The 18,429-nt window shown below is 35.4% G+C and overlaps 1 protein-coding gene across 1 annotated transcript in view; it reads right to left on the reverse strand.

Moving 5' to 3' along the window:
- The window catches only part of LOC150089919 (putative phospholipid-transporting ATPase IIA), a 359,368-nt gene that overhangs the window by 225,778 nt on the left and 115,161 nt on the right, over positions 1-18,429 (reverse strand). The window contains exons 9-10 of the mRNA XM_090368898.1: positions 9,943-10,032; positions 2,668-2,738 (exon numbers count right to left, since the gene is read on the reverse strand). Coding sequence (XP_090225024.1) covers positions 2,668-2,738; positions 9,943-10,032 — 161 coding nt within the window. The remainder of the gene's footprint in view (positions 1-2,667; positions 2,739-9,942; positions 10,033-18,429) is intronic.

Genomic DNA, 18,429 nt, shown 5'->3' on the forward strand with positions numbered 1-18,429 from the left:
GCGGAAAGGTCAGGAAATGACCACCGCATATCCCCGGAGCAATATGGCCTTAGTTGCTAATGCTTCTAAAAAACCAAATAACAACCAAACCACATTTCCCATGTTTTTCTTATGCTGTCAAGGCATGTGATGCAAGAAAGCAAGCTTATAGAGCATCAGCCAAAAAAAACCCTTCCCATTTTGCCCATCCATTCACTCCAAAAGCTTGTCCACGTCTTCCTTGAATTTATTTAAGCTATCAACTTCTACAACGACAGATGGAAGTTTGTTCCAGAAGTTACCTGTGTAATTATTTGCAAGATTAAAAATCCTGAATACCCAGTAGGAAAAGGAAATAACATCCTTGCCCAAGACTAACCAACACAGTTGCAGTATTAGAGAGGGGGAAAAAAATCATACATGTTCTCCTATCCCAAAGGGAACCAAACTCTAATCAGAGATTTAGCGTGAATAATAACTATAAGTTGATATAATCCAAACCACAGTCAGGATTAGGACCAAGGTATCTTAATATAAGAGATCATTAGTCAAGAGATCAAAGTATAAGGACAATATCAACATCCAAATTGGTTTTATCCAGTCAGTTTACATTCAATTCATTATTTTCCTCCATGCCATACCATTTCCTGTCAGATCTTTAACACTTAACAAAAGTAAGCCCTCTCTCCTGAAATGTTTGTGTGAGGTAACCAATCCATCTTCTATACATTCTGGCAAGAAATATTCCATGCAACTACCATGTTATAAAATTAATCTGTAATTTTTTTAAACAATGTTTATGAATATGATATTTTACTTTTATAAGCCATACATTATCACCAGAATATTAAATATCAATTAGAAAATGATATTTAAATCCATTGGGAGCTACACACCAGAGGCACTAAATGTTGAGGCATGAATAACTGATGCACATAATTAATAATTTAAAAATTAATAGTAATCTAGATTTAACAGTATGATATTTTATATTTATAGTGAAAATATACAAAATAACCAAGAAAAAATGTTTACAAGAAATATAAACAAACAGCTGCAAAAAATTTGAAATTTTAAGCCATTTCTGATCTTGTATGACCATTACTGTTCTGAAACAATGCAACCTGAAGGGCTAACATTACTGACTAATACTATCTTATATTCTTGAATTTTTTCAACTTATTCTTCTAAAAAAAAAATATTCGTAATAACTGCTACTAGTTCCTTAATAAGTTCTCAATATCAGTTGAATCCTTATAAAAATGAATACTGATATAAGAAACAATCGAATCAATCAATAAATATACCTACCTATACTATATAATTTATGAACTATACAATTTAATAGTACACTGGTCTGCAAAATTTAAGGACCAGTCAAGTTTTCGCCAGCTTCTCATAGGAGTGGCCTGGATATGGGAAAAGCATACCAAAGGAACCTCGTGAGATACAGAAATGAAGGAAACAACACTGACATAACAATGGACACAAAATGGTACAGAGGGACTTTATTCAAAAATAGCAACATTGCACTAACTGCCATGATACAGATGCATCACTGCCAAAGATGGAACAAAGCAAAGAGGTGGTCCTCAGTAGGAGATATGGCCACCCCTAATGTCGATGCAGACTTTGCACTGCCTGTCCATACTTAGAACAATGTTGTTGATAAGTTCTTGTGGTAACATCGTCCATTCCTCTGTCAGTGCCATCTCCAGCTGGTGAACATTTTCTGGTGGGTGTGGACGAGGCGCTAGACATCTCCCCAGAGCATCCCATATGTGTTTAATGGGATTTAGATCAGCGGAACAGACAGGCCAATCTATATGAATGATGTCCTCACTTTCCAAAAGCATATCACAGCTGCAGTGCGATGGGGTGTGGCGTTACTATCCATAAACATGAACTCGGGGCCAATGGCACCTCAGAACAGACACACATGGAGAAGGATTATCTCGTTACAGTAGCGTGCACCAGTTACAGTACTGCCTTCCAATATCTGGAGTTGTGTACATCCATCCAAGATAATGCCTCCCCAGACGAGAACACCTCGACTGCCATATCCATCCCTTTCAGTGATGTCTGCGGGGTGATACCATGTGCCAACCTCTCGCAACATTTGCTGACATCCACAATCGCTGCTGAGATTGAATCTACTCTCGTCAATAAAGAGTACCTTAAGTAAAGATTTTGTGGTTGTAACCTTTAGAAATAGTATTAGTCCTTAAGTTTTGCACACCAGTATATTTTACCAACTATACAATTTAATAGTATTTTACCATCTATACAATACTATATAAATTTACCAACTATATAATTAAAAAAAAAAAAAAAAAAAATCAGGATTAAATTTACTACAGATGTGCAAATTAATGGAAAAAGCAACTTCATAACTTTGAGGGCACCCAAATGCTAATTCTGTATCAAAGTGAGTGCTACAGTATCATTTATTCTTAATTCTGTGCAGTATACAATACAGAAGATATCTATATACAGTCCCCTACATTTACAAAATCAGGCTTGCATTTGGATATATAATTACTTTTACTGTTTTATGTAAATTCATTCTTGATTCTGATTTTTCTTTATATATATAATTTAATGTAACATAAACATAAATTGTTATTACAGCTAAAAAAATCTAAACAAAAGATAATTTGTATAATAAATTATCAGAAATCAGCTTACCTGATAGGAATAATATATGAGAAGAGCAAAATAAATCTGAAAAGATATCTGTACCATATGCCTCCAAATCCCTGAAAAGTGAAGGAAAACATGTGAATTCTTTACTTGAAAAGATATTAATTCTTTTGCTGTCATTCTCTTAATTAACTTCTCTTATTATTTATAAGTCATCCAAAAATTAACTGTGAGAGACATCATGACAACTAAAAACACATTTGCAGAGAGTATTATACCAGTCTTTGGACCCTTTCTTCTTGAACGGGTCCAAAGATGGGCAAGTCAAATGGTGAGATCAGCAGAAAGACGACCATATGAGGAGATACTTCGATCATGTGGGCGATAGAGGTTGGCAAAACAGGCACCTCAGAGGTGACCTGATTGAGGTTCATAAGGCTCTGAGAGGGACTAGTAAAATGAATGAAGGTGAAATTCTCACTGTTATAAAGAATTCCAAAACTAGGGGTCAAATTCAAATTACAGGGGTTGAGGTTTAGAATAGATTATAGGAAGTTTTCTTTTAGCCAGTGGGTTGTTGATTGTTGAAACAAGTTGCCCTTGGAGGTAGAGGCTGACAGTTTGAATAAATCCAAGGGTCAACTGGATAGTTACCTGTGTGAGGAGGAAAGCATATAATTTGTATTTTCTTATCTACCTGGGATGTTGTTTTTTTCTTATTTTTTTTTTTTTTTTTTTTTTTTTTTTGCCAGTGCAGCAAAAGCCTGTGGCTTCTTTGCACTATATGGCAAATACTATTACAGTAAAAGTCCGAAAATCCAGACTGCTCAGGGACTGGGTCAATCCAGATTTTCAGATTTTCCAGATTCTCAGGCAGTACTTTTAAAATATTAAGATAGAATAAAGAAGAGATGACAAGGTAAATTTTGACAGTTTATTCATGAGCAAATAAAGCATGCTTCATTTATCAAAATGAGCAGTTTTAAAGAAAAATAAAGTCAACACCTGACAAAGACGTAAACATAAAAATTTTCACCACAAAAAAAAAAAAAAAAAAAAAAGCTTTTAATGATTGAAATAGTGTATAAAAATGAACAATGTAAAAGAAAAATACAGTACAGTAATACCCCGACTTACGCGAACTCGGAGTTACGCGGTTCTTGATTTTTTCGTTTGGCAACGCTGCCGCCCACTATCTCAAAGGTCGTTTTTCATATGTTATCGACGGCGGAGAATGAGAGCGAAAGATGAACAAAATTCAACTTTGCTGCTTTTATGTTTTTTATATCAGTGAAGGGGAAACACATTTCTCCATAATAACGTAAAAACCAACACAATTCCAGATATCAGTATAATCGCAAATGCAATTAGATCGAGTTTACTACAAGTTTATAACAGATTTCACTAGCAGAAACGCAACTGGATTTTTATTGTTTTATGGTAGTAACCCCTAGAAATGTGAGGTGTTAATAGCGTATCTCTGCCATTACGGTGTTGTTTATTCAGTTGCTACATGCGCGCAGCTTTGTTTATGCGTATCAAGCGTGCCTCCTCGTTTTGTAATTGTGCTTTATTCCCTAAAAATTAAAAGGTGTGAAAAGGAAGCGTCCTGGTGAAGACACTGCAGATTCAGAGAGAAAAAGAAAAGCAATATCGATAAACAGAGGCGGACTGGATCAAAAATTCTTACCCGGAAAAATTTATAGTGGCCTCATACTATGGTTTATGGCCAAAATCACACTGGCCCACCGGGGTTTCCCCGGTAAGGCTTATGGCCAGTCCGCCTCTGTCGATAGAGAAAAAATATGAAATTGTGAAACGCTTTGAGCGAAATGAAAGACCATGTGATATTGCACGTGCTACAGGCCTAAATGAAGCAATGGCGAAAAGCACATGACAATTGCAAACTTGACAGGTTGAAAATTAAAAAGGGCTCAATTGTAAAGGGCTTAAAAATTTTAGAAAACATAGACTCCAACGAAGAACGCGTTATAGCTACAAAGCAAGGAATAAAAAAATTATTAGTTTGCTACGACGAAATTCTGCGTGAAAGAAAGAAGGCGCTGTGTCGTCAGACGAATTTGTTAGATTTTATGAAGCCATCGACATCGAAATAACTTTTTTACGTAAGTCATTTGTTTTTTTAATACATATTTTGTATTAATATGTATAAAGAACTGCAATTTTATTAATATTTTTCTTCTAAACTAGTGTTTTTGTTAGTCCTTGGTCCCAATTAAGCAAAATTTATATGTATTTATATGCAAAGTTGTACCCCGACTTACGCGAATTCGACTTACGCGATTTTCGTCGGACCCACCTATCGCGTAACTTCGGGGTATTACTGTATATAAATGAAAGCAGAAGACACATATTTGATATAAATTAATTATTTTTGTTTTAGTTTATTAACGAAACATTTTCATATAAAATACAACGTTCGAAAAGCAAACAAATATTTATTCGTTCTTTTAAACAATTTCTGTTGCACTGCTTGTGGATGGAACACTTGCAGCTTCTACTCTATCTGCTACACTGCTTGACACTTCTATTGCTTTCTTTAAATACTTTCATATATCATCTTGATTACGACATTGTAATTTCTTTGTGATAAAATTATAATGCACCATGTGCACATGCATGACGTCCTGAAGACTGAAGCTATAGTTCTGTTCCATAAATTTAATAACTGTTTCAATGGATTTTTCTGCAGTAGCCCAAGATATCTTTTCTTCAACTTTTGTCATTTTCTTCACCAGATTCTTCTGAATAATTCTCTATGTTATCAGGAGTTAATGCTTTGAATAATTTCTTGATCAGTGAAAGTCACTTCAATGCATATCCAATCTTCTATGTCATCAGCATTAAGTTTGCGGAGAGGGTTGTCTTCCGTACATAATTTAATAGTTTCCACCCGTTCTTTCAGTTCAGATGCTTTCAGCTTTATGTGAAATCCTTCAAAATCTTCATTTTGATCAGATTGTAGATCTGCAAACATCACATTCAGCCATAACTTTTGCCACACTCTTAAAAGAGTTACATGCTTGACTGCATTCCACGCAGTCGCGAGTGAAAATGTTGCATCTTTGACTGTAAAACTGCGTTGAAATTCTGAAGGGTCAACATTCTTATAATTTTTTTAGCATTAGCATACGATGCAAGAAAACAAGCTTATGCAGCATCAGCCAAAAAAATAAATAAATAAATAAATAAAAAATAAAAACACTCCCATTTCACCCCTCTGTTCGTTCGAAATACCTGTCCAGCTGAGCCTTAAGTTTATTTAGGCTATCAACTTCCACAACAAGGGATGGAAGTCTGTTACACCAACCAACTACCTGCTGGTTAAAGGCAAATTTCTGCACATCTATCCTACATCTGTCTTTCCTCAATCTGAATTTATGCCCTCTCAGGTGATTATTCTGAGCAAGAGGAAGAATCCCATCGTCATTGAGCATGCTCAAACCATTCAAGACTTTATACACCTCTATCAGATCACCTCGCTGGTGCTTAAGTCTCCAGACACTGTAATTTGCAAAACTTAAGCCTTTCTTCGTAAGAGCAATCCTTTGTTCCATTCACTAATCTTGTTGCCCTTCTCTGTACTCGTTCCAGCAGCTCTACATTCTTCTTGAAATGAGGCCTCCAGACCTGTATACAGTACTCAAGGTGTGGCCTGACCATTGCCTTATACAAGGGAATAATCACCTACTTATCCCTGCTAGAAAAATTCCTCTATATCATTGACAAGACACTGAGATACTCTTGCAGCCCATCTGCACTGCTCAGAAAACTTCATATCTGCCTGCACAATTACAGGTCCTTTTCATTCTCTACCACTGTCAGTGTAGTACCACAGAGTTGATATGTTGCTCTGGGGTTACTGTTTCCCCATATTTAGTACTTTACATTTGTCAATGTTAAACTTCATTTGCCATCTCTGAGCCCATCTGCTCAACTTTTCCACATCCTATTGCAGCAGGATAGTGTCAGTAGTGTCCTTATCAACCCTGCCAACTTTTGTATCGTCTGCAAACTTGGACATTAAGCTTGATATACCATCATCAATATCATTTATAAATACAGAAAACAACAATGGACCCAACACTGAACCCTGAGGGACTCCACTAATAACATAAGTCCATGATGAGCAGTGTCCATTGATTACCACTCTCTGTCTTCTCCCCCTCAACCATCCCTTTATCCATAGCAGCAATTTGCCTCCAATGCCACACTGCTGCAATTTGTGCAACAGTATCAAAAGCCTTTCTAAGATCCAAATATATAATATCAAAGTTATTCCCTACATCCAGTTCTTTTGTGACTGCATCATAGTATCCAAACAAATTGGTCAGACAAGACTTTCCCTTAACAAAACCATGCTGTGTCCGAGCTACAACTGAAGTCTTGTCTAGATTATCCTGCAGTGCTTCTTTAACCAGTGCCCCCATTAATTTTCCTGGAACAGAAGTTAAACTCACAGGTCTATAATTACTTGTGTCAGCCTTTGATCCTCCTTTGTGAATTGCGTTCACACTTACACATCTCCAGTCCATGGGTACCTCCCCTGAGTCCAAAGAAGCTCTCATAATTATGGCTAAGAGTTTGCTTACTTCTTTTGCTGCCACCTTTAATATAACTGGATAGATCCCATCCACCCCATTTGCCTTTCTTGTGTTTATCTTCAACAATTTCTCCTCCACTTTACTCTCAGTTATTACAAGATTATCTAGCTAACTGCCAGAGTTCAATACACCTCTGGCATTCCCCTCGCTGAGTAACTCCTCGTGTGTGAATGTCGATGCAAAATATTCATTTAGTTTGTTAGCTACCTGAGCAGGATCATCAACAGTTGAACCATCGATATCAAGTGGACCAATCTGATTCATCCCTTTCCTTCTAGAGTTTACATAGGTAAAGAACTCTTTTCTGTTTTTCTTTGCATCCTTTGCCAAGGATTCCTCATAATCTGCCTCTGCCTGCCTAATCTCCTTTGTGACTTGGTTATATACCAGCTTATATCTATCATAGGCTTCCATGTCACCCATTAATTTATATGTATCCCATGCATTTTTTTTTTCTGCCATATGTCTCATTAGTTCATCTGACATCCATTTAGGCCTAAACCTTGAACAATATTTCTTAGATGGTATGTAAAGCCTAGTTGCTTCCAAGATAAGTTCTTTGAATGCTTCCCATTTTGAATTTTCTGTTGGTAACACATCAGTTGGTCCCACTGTATAGAATTTAAATACTGTCTCAGACCATCGTAGTCGCCTTTACGAAAGCAAAAACCCTTCATTTTACCCCTGATGTTAGTTATGTCTTTAAGTAAATCCCACTTCAGCACACTGTAATCACTGCCACCTAGTGGTTCCTTTATCTGCAGATTCTTAATGCATGAAGAATCACTACTGATAATCAGATCAAGAGTTTTACTCCCTCTAGTTGCCTCCCGAACATGCTGATGTAGAAAACAATCATCCAGTAAATCCACAAAAGCCTTGCTAGTGTGTGAGTGACCAACCCCCAAATTCCAGTCAATATCTGGGAAATTAAAATCCCCCATTATAAGACCCTCTGATTTACTGGCCCACTATTTCCCTGTACAGTTTCTTATTATACTCATCAGTCATTAGGCCTATAGCACACTCCTACTCTCAATTTTGATCTCCCAATGCTTATGTCACACCAAACTGACTCGACACTGCACCATCCAGCGATGTAGACCGGCTTTACTTCCTTGGATTTTATGCGTTTCTTAACTAATAGCATAACCCCTCCTCCCTTCCTCTCCTGTCTATCCTTTCTGTACACATTGTACTCCCCAAATTCCAGTTCTGCATTCCTTACATCTGTGTGACACCACATCTCTAATATCCCAACAATATCCGCCTTTGATGCTTTGAGCAATAGCTCAAATTCATAAAATTTATTTACCAAACTTCTAGCATTGGTGTTCACACAAGTATACGTGCACTTGTTCCTATTCTTAGTTACCCTAACACAACCCATGTGTTTACTTGTACCGCAATGACTCCCAGCAGTCTCTGAAATATCCTGCATCTTGTTTTCCATGCTGCTGCTCATTCCAATAGAAGCAGTGCAAGAATCACTTTCACCTCTGTCAGTGGCTACTGTTAATCTATTAGTCCTTGTATCCCCCCCCAAGCTAGCAGTTTTCCGACCCACCTAACACTGCCTCGATAGCATCAACAAATATTCTTGCACCCTTTTTTTTAAGGGTATCCCATCCCTGTAGAAGCAGTCTCTCCTGTTAACAAGTACAGTCCAGGCTGAAATATATTCTACCCCTTGAGCCTTGCACAATCTTTCTAGGGCCGAATTGATCGACAAGGCTCTCATCATATAGTGACACATTTTATAGTGACATTTAAAGTTCCTAATGACTCCTTGATCCATGGGTTAAATTAATGGTATTGTGTTTGGTGGCAAGTAACATGCAAAAATATTTCTGTAATCAGACACTAATTTTGATTCATGCAGGTGGGCCCTACAGTTGTCGAGAAGTAGCAGGTCCTTTGTATTTGCAGGCTTCTCCAATTTTCTCAAGTTCTTACAAACTGATGGAATAAAATCATGAACAAACCAATTGCAAAATATATCTTTGTCCATCCAAGCATTCTTTTGGGCTTTATAGGTCACATGTAAGTGCACAATTCCTTTAAAGGCCTGTGAGCACTGAAATTTACCAATCACCAAAAGCTTAATTTTATGCTGACCTAAAGCATTAGCATACATAAGAACGGTTACTTTTTCCTTAAGCTTAAACCCTGTTGCATTTCATTCTTGGTTTCCAGCCAGTTTTTGTGACCAAACACTTCCAGTAAACTGCTGTTTCATCAGCATTATAAAAATTTTATTGGCTGTAAGGTCATAGTCAGATACAATCTTTTCAAATGTTGCACTATATTCTGTTGCTGCTTGTGTATCAGCCGACTGTCTTTCTCTAGCAACATCTAACTGTCTAATATCATGACGAAAATTCTAGCAACTTCACATCTTCCATATGACTCATAGAACCCATACTGACAGCCAGAAGTATTCACAGGAAACTTTCTGAGAGATTCTCTGTCCACTTGTGTATGTTCCAACAATACAAAGTGCAATTTTCATATCTATGATTTTTTGAAACATTTTACTTTTTTACTTTTTTTTTCCGGATTTGGCCTTAAGCTGTATTAGTGATGTTTAATACCCATCATAATGCCTACCATTTAATGATCAATACTATTTTAATTACATAGTGATTTGCTACACGTGCATGCCAGCACACAAATGTATACCACTTTTGCTTACCTTCAATAGCATCATTACAAGGGCAAGTCCTATAACAGCAGCAAAGAGAACCTTAGTTTGCTGATTCAGTTCCATATCAAGCAACCCAACCTAAAAATAAAATATAGTGTAAACATAAATATTACAAGAAACTCTCTTGTGGAGATATTTAGAGTCTGAACTGTGGCAGAACATATTTGAGCACTATTCTAGTTAAGCTTTCATTATTTTTAATTAAGAGGTCAAAAGCTGTCCAGTTGTTAACCTTCCAAAACACTTTACTAAAAAAAATGCCAAAATGGTCATTACAAATACAAGTTTCCCTGAAACATACTGAACAGCTTAGCAGAAAATGGGGGGGGGGACTACAAAATACATACCCATACAGAAACAGATCTTATTATTCCAAAATAACCAACACAGAAAATATTACTGAAAAAACAAGTTTGGTGGTGAGGAAAGGAGAAAAAAAATGTCAACTTTTATACATGGGGAAGGCGGAAAATGAATCATGAAAAAATAACACATATACTAGCCTCTAAAGACTTTCGTGTATTTTTATTATTTTTTTTTCCTCAAAAACTGTCTAGGCTGTTGATCCCAATTCTGAATAATTTTTCATTAAGAGGGAGCTGCCTGCCACTATCAGTTGTAAGACCTTCATTATTACTGTTTTGCCTTTAGTCTTCACTGTGTCATTATTTTGTTTATAGTCCTTACTTTGGGTAAGTACTTCAAACGAAAGTGATTGACAGTGGTTTACAGAGAATATTACTACAGCCTTTAAAACTAGAAGTTATTGAAATGCAATGTCCTTTTTTTTTACAGATGCCAGTGCCATATGATTCTGGCAAAATGGGGTTCCAGCAGACAAAATCTTTCATTATTCCAACATATTTTATTTTATTTAATTATATTCAATCATTTATCTTTTCATGTTTAAGTTCACAAATCCAGCTGCAATGGAGAAAAGATTCTCTGAAAGCTCTGGTATACTTTCAGATGTGCCCTTAAACTCATTATTATAATGTAATGTGGTGTTCACTGAATGGATTTGCCATTCCTACATATTTTGTTCCCTTTACTTACACATTTTAAATATCACTCTGTGTTTCTGTCTAGGATATATATTGTCCTACGAAAAGTACCCAGACACCATAAATAACATATAAATATAATGGAAAAGGTGGACTACATGTTATTAAATGCAATTTGTGGGGGACATAAGGAATTTTTAACTTAATGTTTTTGTGTTATGTTTTCTTCATATGTTTTAACTTCTTTCAATGTGTTTCTTCAACTTATTCTAGTATATTTATATTTTGATCAGTGATCCCAATATCAAAGAAGACTATATCCCATCAGAAGCATGGAGCAATAATGCTTCTGATGGGATATAAGAAGCATGGAGTAATAATGTCACTACAGCTATCCTGTAGTGGACTAATAAAGTTCAGCCCCTTCCTTCTAGTGTTCACATCTACAAAAAAAATTCTTTATTATTGCTTTTTACTCTTTTTGCCAATGTCATTTCAACTTCTTTAGCATTTCTTGCTCCAAAAGTAACTTTATTACAAATTAATTACTTGTCATATCTTTCAGTGTCACTTGATAATTTGTATTTTATTTGTATTTTATTAAACTCACCTCCTGGTTTGTTATAAATAGCGAAGAAACTAAAATTACATGAAATAATTAAAACTTAGCTTTTGAATCCCCTGGGGGGAAAACTGCCTTCCTTTCCTTGATTTGTCATGTATAAATGATGAAATAACATTTGAACCTTTAGAGTATGGAGCAAAACAACCAGCACTGATATTGGACTTGTTAACACTTAGCTGATTTATAGAGCTTCTTAATGTACCGTTATGTAATCAACTTAATAATAATAATAGCAATAAGAGTTTAATTTATGGAAGTGGAAATGAAGTTTAAAATAAGTTAAAATAAATAAAGATGAAATTGTTAAAAAACTGTAATTAAAATTTGCTCAAGGAAGAAGTACACTACTTTGTCCCTGGCTGTCATTTATAAAATATTAATATGAGAACAAGGTGAAGCCAATAGTCACAACCAGCAACTTTCGGGAAAAATGTCTTCGGTTGGCAATGATAGGAGAAAAGCAATTATGTAATTAAAGAATTCCAATGTTCCCATAATGCATTTCAAGACATCCGGGACCTTTACGTGCGTAAGGTTTCAGACCGGTGAAAGGTTGGTTGGAAGTTTCGTGTTTAGAACGTTAAATTTAGTGTTATGGTGACACCATTCTATGACAAGCGCCTCATGTTGGAAGATTTTGTAACTAGATCCTAATTTAATAATTGCGATGGCTGAATCGATTAGGGGATTGTGGTTGTGAGAGTGCATGTGTTGTGCAAGTTCGGTGCTGACTTGATTAGTTCTGAAGATATTATGGTGGTAACAAGCACATGTATTGGAAGTTTTGGGGATGCCATATTTTGCGGTATGCTCCCGATGTAGCATGCGTTACAACCAGATTGACATTTAATTAAATATTTAACGTTGTTCGTGTCACTTATTGGATATTCGTGTGTCTCTTTATATGTATTAAACATGGTCCCTAATTTATTATACGAATAAAATATTAACGTTATGTCTGTATTGGCAAACACTTGGCGAAGCTGTCTGGCAAGTCTGCTGTGATAGGGGAGGACAATGCGTGTGTTTTGTTTGTTGTTCTGGTTGGTGCTATGATTATGTGGGTTATTGATATTATTCCTTGCAACAGAAATTGTGTGTTGAATTAGATGTGAAGGGTATTTCCTAGCTATGAATTTCTTTGTAAGATATTGTAGTTCATGAATAAATCGTCCTGTGAAGAACTAAACTTAATGCCGTTGTAAATGTGATTATAGAGAACGGGCTTTTTTTGTACTGAGTGGTGATATTGAAAATGTATCACATTTTCCTGTGTGTGTATTTTCTATAAATTTTGGTTCCTAGCCTGGTGCCCATTTTATATATTGTGAGGTTAAGGAAGTTGATTTTATTGTCAGTTTTTATTTCAAGGGTATATTTTAATTTTTTGTGTTATTGTATTGAATTTAATAAAAAGATTATCAATGGTGGCACTGTTTCCTATTAATAACACGTCGTCTGCATACCACATGGAGAGCTTAATACCCAAAGGAAAAGGTTGTACTTGGTTTCTGATCATGGCTAAGTAGATTTCTGATAAGGGAGCTGAAATTCCTAATCCCATGGGGAGACCAAATATTTGCTCTTGAAAACAGAAGTGCCTAGCTTCGAGTAATATCGAGGTGAGTTCTAAAATGCTGTTGATGTTAAGGAAAGTGCTTTTAGCTAAAGTGTTGTCTGTCATTAGGAGTTCACGTAAGGATTGTAATGTAAAGGGTAAATGTACATAAGCGTATAAAGAAACAACATCGAAGGAGGCTAGGATGTCTTCCCCAGAAATTATGGTGGTGTTTATATATTCAAAAGCTTGATTGGTGTTGCTAAATCTAAATTTTGAAAATCTCATAAGGGGTGATATAATTTTAACCAAAAAGGTGGATAGGTTGGCAGAAGCGGATTTGCTGAAAGAAACTATTGGCCGTAGGGGATGGCCAAGTTTGTGTAATTTAGTAATGCGGAACATGGTGAAAGGACGTTACATTAGTTTCTTTCAGAAAATCCGCTTTTGCCAACCTATCCACCTTTTTGGTTAAAATTATATCATCCCTTATGAGATTTAGTGCACTTCTTCCTTGAACAAATTTTAATTACAGGTTTTTAACAATTCCATCTTTATTTATTTTAACTTATTTTAAACTTCAATACCATGTAACTACGCAGATCAAATTGGGGCGAGTACCGTCAATTAAGCTCTTATTGCTATTATTATTAAGTGGTCTTGTTAACACATTGTCAATTGGTTTGCAATACTGTGGAGAAGAGCTGTAGTTTTAAAATTGAGGCTAATCGCTATGATGCATCTCGAGTATACAATCTGAAATTTTAATGTGTTTAAACTGTCATATTTGCAATGGTTTTGCTGAGTGCTTTATATTAAGTATGTTAATTCCTGATATTTGCCAAAACCAACTATTCAACAGGTATGGCTTCGTACGTGAGTGATTTGTAGACAGAATTCAACTTAATGAAGATTATTGCAGAACCAATTAAAGGAACATGGGGAAGATAACCAAATGTGCTGGCTGAGTTCCATAATTGAATAATAATATTCAGATTGGTTTAGTGATAATATACTCTAGCGTTTGTTGATTGTGGATCCAAATGCTGCCAATATAACAGGGACTATGATTTTGCTGGCATGGAATAAGATATATTATTGATGCCTTTAATACTCTACTTGAATGTCTGTTTACAGACACTGGAATATGCTGTTTATAGACACTGGAGTTTATTATGTGAAGAGAAGATTAATACAATTTCAGTGATATAAAATATGCTTTTAAGACAATGAGCCAATTGACAGAATGAATTTGATAATGTTTCTTGTAAATGATTGCTTAGTTATTAAAGGGTTTGATAATTTAATTTTTACTTCTGATATAGTATCATGTATTAATTGAAGAGGATATTTTCTCTTAGAAAAGGCCTTAATTGGATACAGTAATTCAGTTTCAAGATCTTCATCCTTGAACCAATATTTCATAGCATTGTAGATCTGTGTATATAAAACAGATTTGTCAATGCTGTATGGATGATGTGAATAAAAGTGCAAAAAGTTACCTGTAAGAGTATTTTTTCTGTAAATATGAGTTTTTAGTTGGTTACTGTAAATATGTATTTATAAATACTTAAGTTTAAAATTAAGTTTAAAAACTTAATTTTAAATAAAGTTTAAAAAAATTGATACTTTTGTCCTTTTCCCGTACTAGAGTATATTTTAGTTTACTATAGGCTGAGTTAGTATTGATGGTCCATTGATATTGTTGAACATCTACACAGTGAATAAATAATTTGATATTAGAAGAGGGATTCAGAATATGTTCTTTAATAGTTGCTAAGAATATTTCTCGGAGAAGGGGTGGAAATCCCCAATCCAATAGGTAGTAATCCATATATCTGTTTATAAATGTATGTTTCCAATCTAAAATATTTGCTGTTATGTAAAGAGATGCTGTTGTTGTTGTTTGGTTTTTAGGAGCATTAGCAACTAAGGCCATATTGCTCCGAGGATATGCGGTGGTTATTCCCTGACCTTTCCGCATCCTCCGTATTTGGTGGTCACAGGCTCGAACCCCGGTCTAATCAAGAAGCGTGTGCTACGCGCTGCCGCTCCTGCCCACCTGGCTACGGAGGAGCCGAAAAGAGATGCTATGCAGCATTTAAAAGTATTGTCCTGTATGAGCAGGTCTTGTAGTTTATCTATTGTATATTCTATGTCCACATTTATATGCAAAGAAACTACATCAAATGAAGCCATAATACCATTATGAGAAATATTTACTTTACTGATTAAATCGTAAATTTTACTTGTGTTTGAGAATAAATTTACATCTCTAAAATTGTCCTTTTTAGTGAATATAACTAAAAATGATCCTCACTAAAAAGGACAATAAATTTCCGAAGACCCAATGCTTGAATGATACTACTGGTTGTCCTGGCTTATATAGCTTAATTGTGGCAAAAATGTATAGCATAATATTACAGTCAGTCCTCGTATAGCATGATAGTTGTGTTCTTGGAAACCCTTGTGCAATGAAAAATCATGCAATATAAACAACAGGCCCTATGGGAAAAATAGGGTTAGGTGCCAACAACCCAAGATTGAACGCACATTTGTAACCAAAACATTACCAAACACAATATATAATCTAAATAAAATACGTATTTTATTACGACTATTACGTAATAAAATATTGCTAATGCTTTTGCTTCTATCGTGAGCAAACTTGTTTTTTGTTTGATTTTCTATCCAAACAGATGGCAGCTGTTCCATCTGTTCCAATTCTTTGCGTCTTAATCTAATGGATTTTAATTACACTTTGAGTTGTTCCTGCTATGAAAGTTATTTTTATTTTCTCTGCATTCTTTGTAATTCTCAGCGTTGCCTCATTTAGGTCTGCAGCACGTGCAATATCATATGGCCTTTTATTTCGCTCAAAGCGTTTCACAATTTCATATTTTTTCTCTATTGACAGAGGCGGACTGGCCATAAAACCAGGGAAACCTTGGAGGCCGGTCTCATTTTGGCCATAAAACATAGTATGAGGCCACTATAAATTTTCCCGGGTAAGAATTTTTGACCCAGTCTGCCTCTGTTTATCAATATTGCTTTTCTTTTTCTCTCTCTGAATCTGCAGTGTCTTCACCAGGACGCTTCCTTTTCACACCTTTTAATTTTTAGGGAATAAAGCACAATTACAAAACGAGGCGGCACGCTTGATACACATAAACAAAGCTGCGCGCATGTAGCAACTGAATAAACAACACTGTAAAGGCAGAGATACACTATTAACACCTCACATTTTACTAAAGCACATTTCTAGGGGGTTACTACCATAAAAGAATAAAAACAATTTCCAGTTGCGTTTCTGCTAGTGAAATCTGTTATAAAATGTTAGTAAACTCGATCTAATTGCATTTGCAATTATACCGATAGCTGGAATTGTGTTGGTTTTTACGTTATTATGGTGAAATGTGTTTCCCCTTCACTGATATAAAAAACAAATACATTTTCAGAATCTTCTCTTCATTCCTATCGTGTTGCATTCGGTTGGGGTGATTCTGCATTCTACTGCCATTTCTTGTAAACACAGAGGCAAATCGTGCATAAGCGAATTCGGTTTGTGTTATATAAGATATCGTTCCCCTATTTATAAATCGTGTATGATCGAATTAGTGTAGTGTAAACACGTGTTATACAAGGACTGACTGTATTTCTTATTCCAATGTATTGTAAAGTATGTAACTATATCTCGTTTTCACTTCTAAGTAATCTGAGGTAATTAACTACTTTATTTTATATACTAGTTAATGAATAGGTATTATCAATGACATAAATATCAGGTGGTAGATGACTTTCATCAACCGGTGAAATACCACCACTTTCCTTATTGGAGGCTTGAAGTGGTGAAACCCATGTTTAGTCTCTAGAGCCAAGTTTCTGGCATCCCCCCCCTCCCCTCTCCCCACACTTCTCCTTCAACCCATGCACGGTACTAAGTACTATAGGTTTTGATACCTTTCGTGTTTGGGGGTTCTCATAAAAAAAAAAAAAAAGTATCTTTATTGTCCAAAATTTTGTTAATTTTCTTAATATATTCATTTTTATTAAGGGAGGTAAGGGAGATTCATATATCTCCCTTATCTGCTTCTATATTACTAACCTATCTCTTGGCATAAACTTACTTCTTTCATTTGCTCCAGGGGAACATTGGAATGTGTTAATTTTGGTATATATAATGGCATTTGCTTCATGTATAAACCTGCTTTTTCCACATGATTACTTTGATTTGTACCTTTGTGAATAACTTACTAAACTTAGACTTAAGCCTAATATGCCGTCATCAATATCATTAATAAATACTGAAAACAACAACAGGCCCAGCAATGAAGCTTAGGAGACTCCAATAATTGGTCCAAGAAAAGCAGTACCCACTGATAATCACTCTGTTTTCTTCCACTCAACCAGCTCTTTATCCATAGCAGTAACTTGCACCTAATGCCACTAATTTTTACAGGTCTTTTGTATGGAACAGTATCAAAAACGTTTTTGAAATTAAGTATATTTATATATTATGGCATATTCAGGGCGCCACAGACAACAATAAGGTAGAACTGTAGTGCTGATCCAGATTCAGCTACCATATCTAAAAAATCCCAGAAATAATTCCCATACATGTTAAGCAAACTCAATTCCCATTCTCGTGTAAGGCAAACTCATATTACAAAAAGAACCACAAAGAATATCACTTTCTGTTTAATAAAGCTGCAGCCTTCCCAAATATGCTAAGAATATTTCTCAGAGAAGGGATGGATCCCTAATCCCATAAGTAGTAATCTATATATTTGTTTATAAATGTGTTTCCAATCTAAAATATTTTTAGATTGGAAACATACATTTAAATGAACTACAATACTAAAATGAACAATGATAAACAGTAATAAATCCAGTGTAAACATTGTATAGAGGCACTAGAAGAAATATCACTATGCCATCTGTAAGTAATGCTTGCAAACACCTAATTTTACAATTAGGTGTTGTGGCTATACAGTGGATATGGGTATGTGTAATGGATCCACATGAGCTGCTACACAGAACTGCTATTGTGCAGATTGTCTACGAGTGCCCAAACTTCCAGAACTTGTAATATGTAAGAGGTTTGGAATGTAAGTTTTAACTTGAAACTTAAGATAACCTACTTTGTTCACTGTTGGTAGTCCGGGAGACAGACAGACAGAATTTGTCTAGTTATTCCTTGCATTATTTCAAACCATCTACATCCACGACATGATGTGCAGAAATCTGCCTTTAGCCAGCGGGTAGTTGATTGCTGGAACAAACTTTCA

The sequence above is a fragment of the Mastigoproctus giganteus genome, chromosome 2 (genome assembly GCF_048544385.1).
Source record: "Mastigoproctus giganteus isolate SK-2022 chromosome 2, ASM4854438v1, whole genome shotgun sequence".
Lineage (NCBI taxonomy): Eukaryota > Metazoa > Arthropoda > Arachnida > Uropygi > Thelyphonidae > Mastigoproctus > Mastigoproctus giganteus.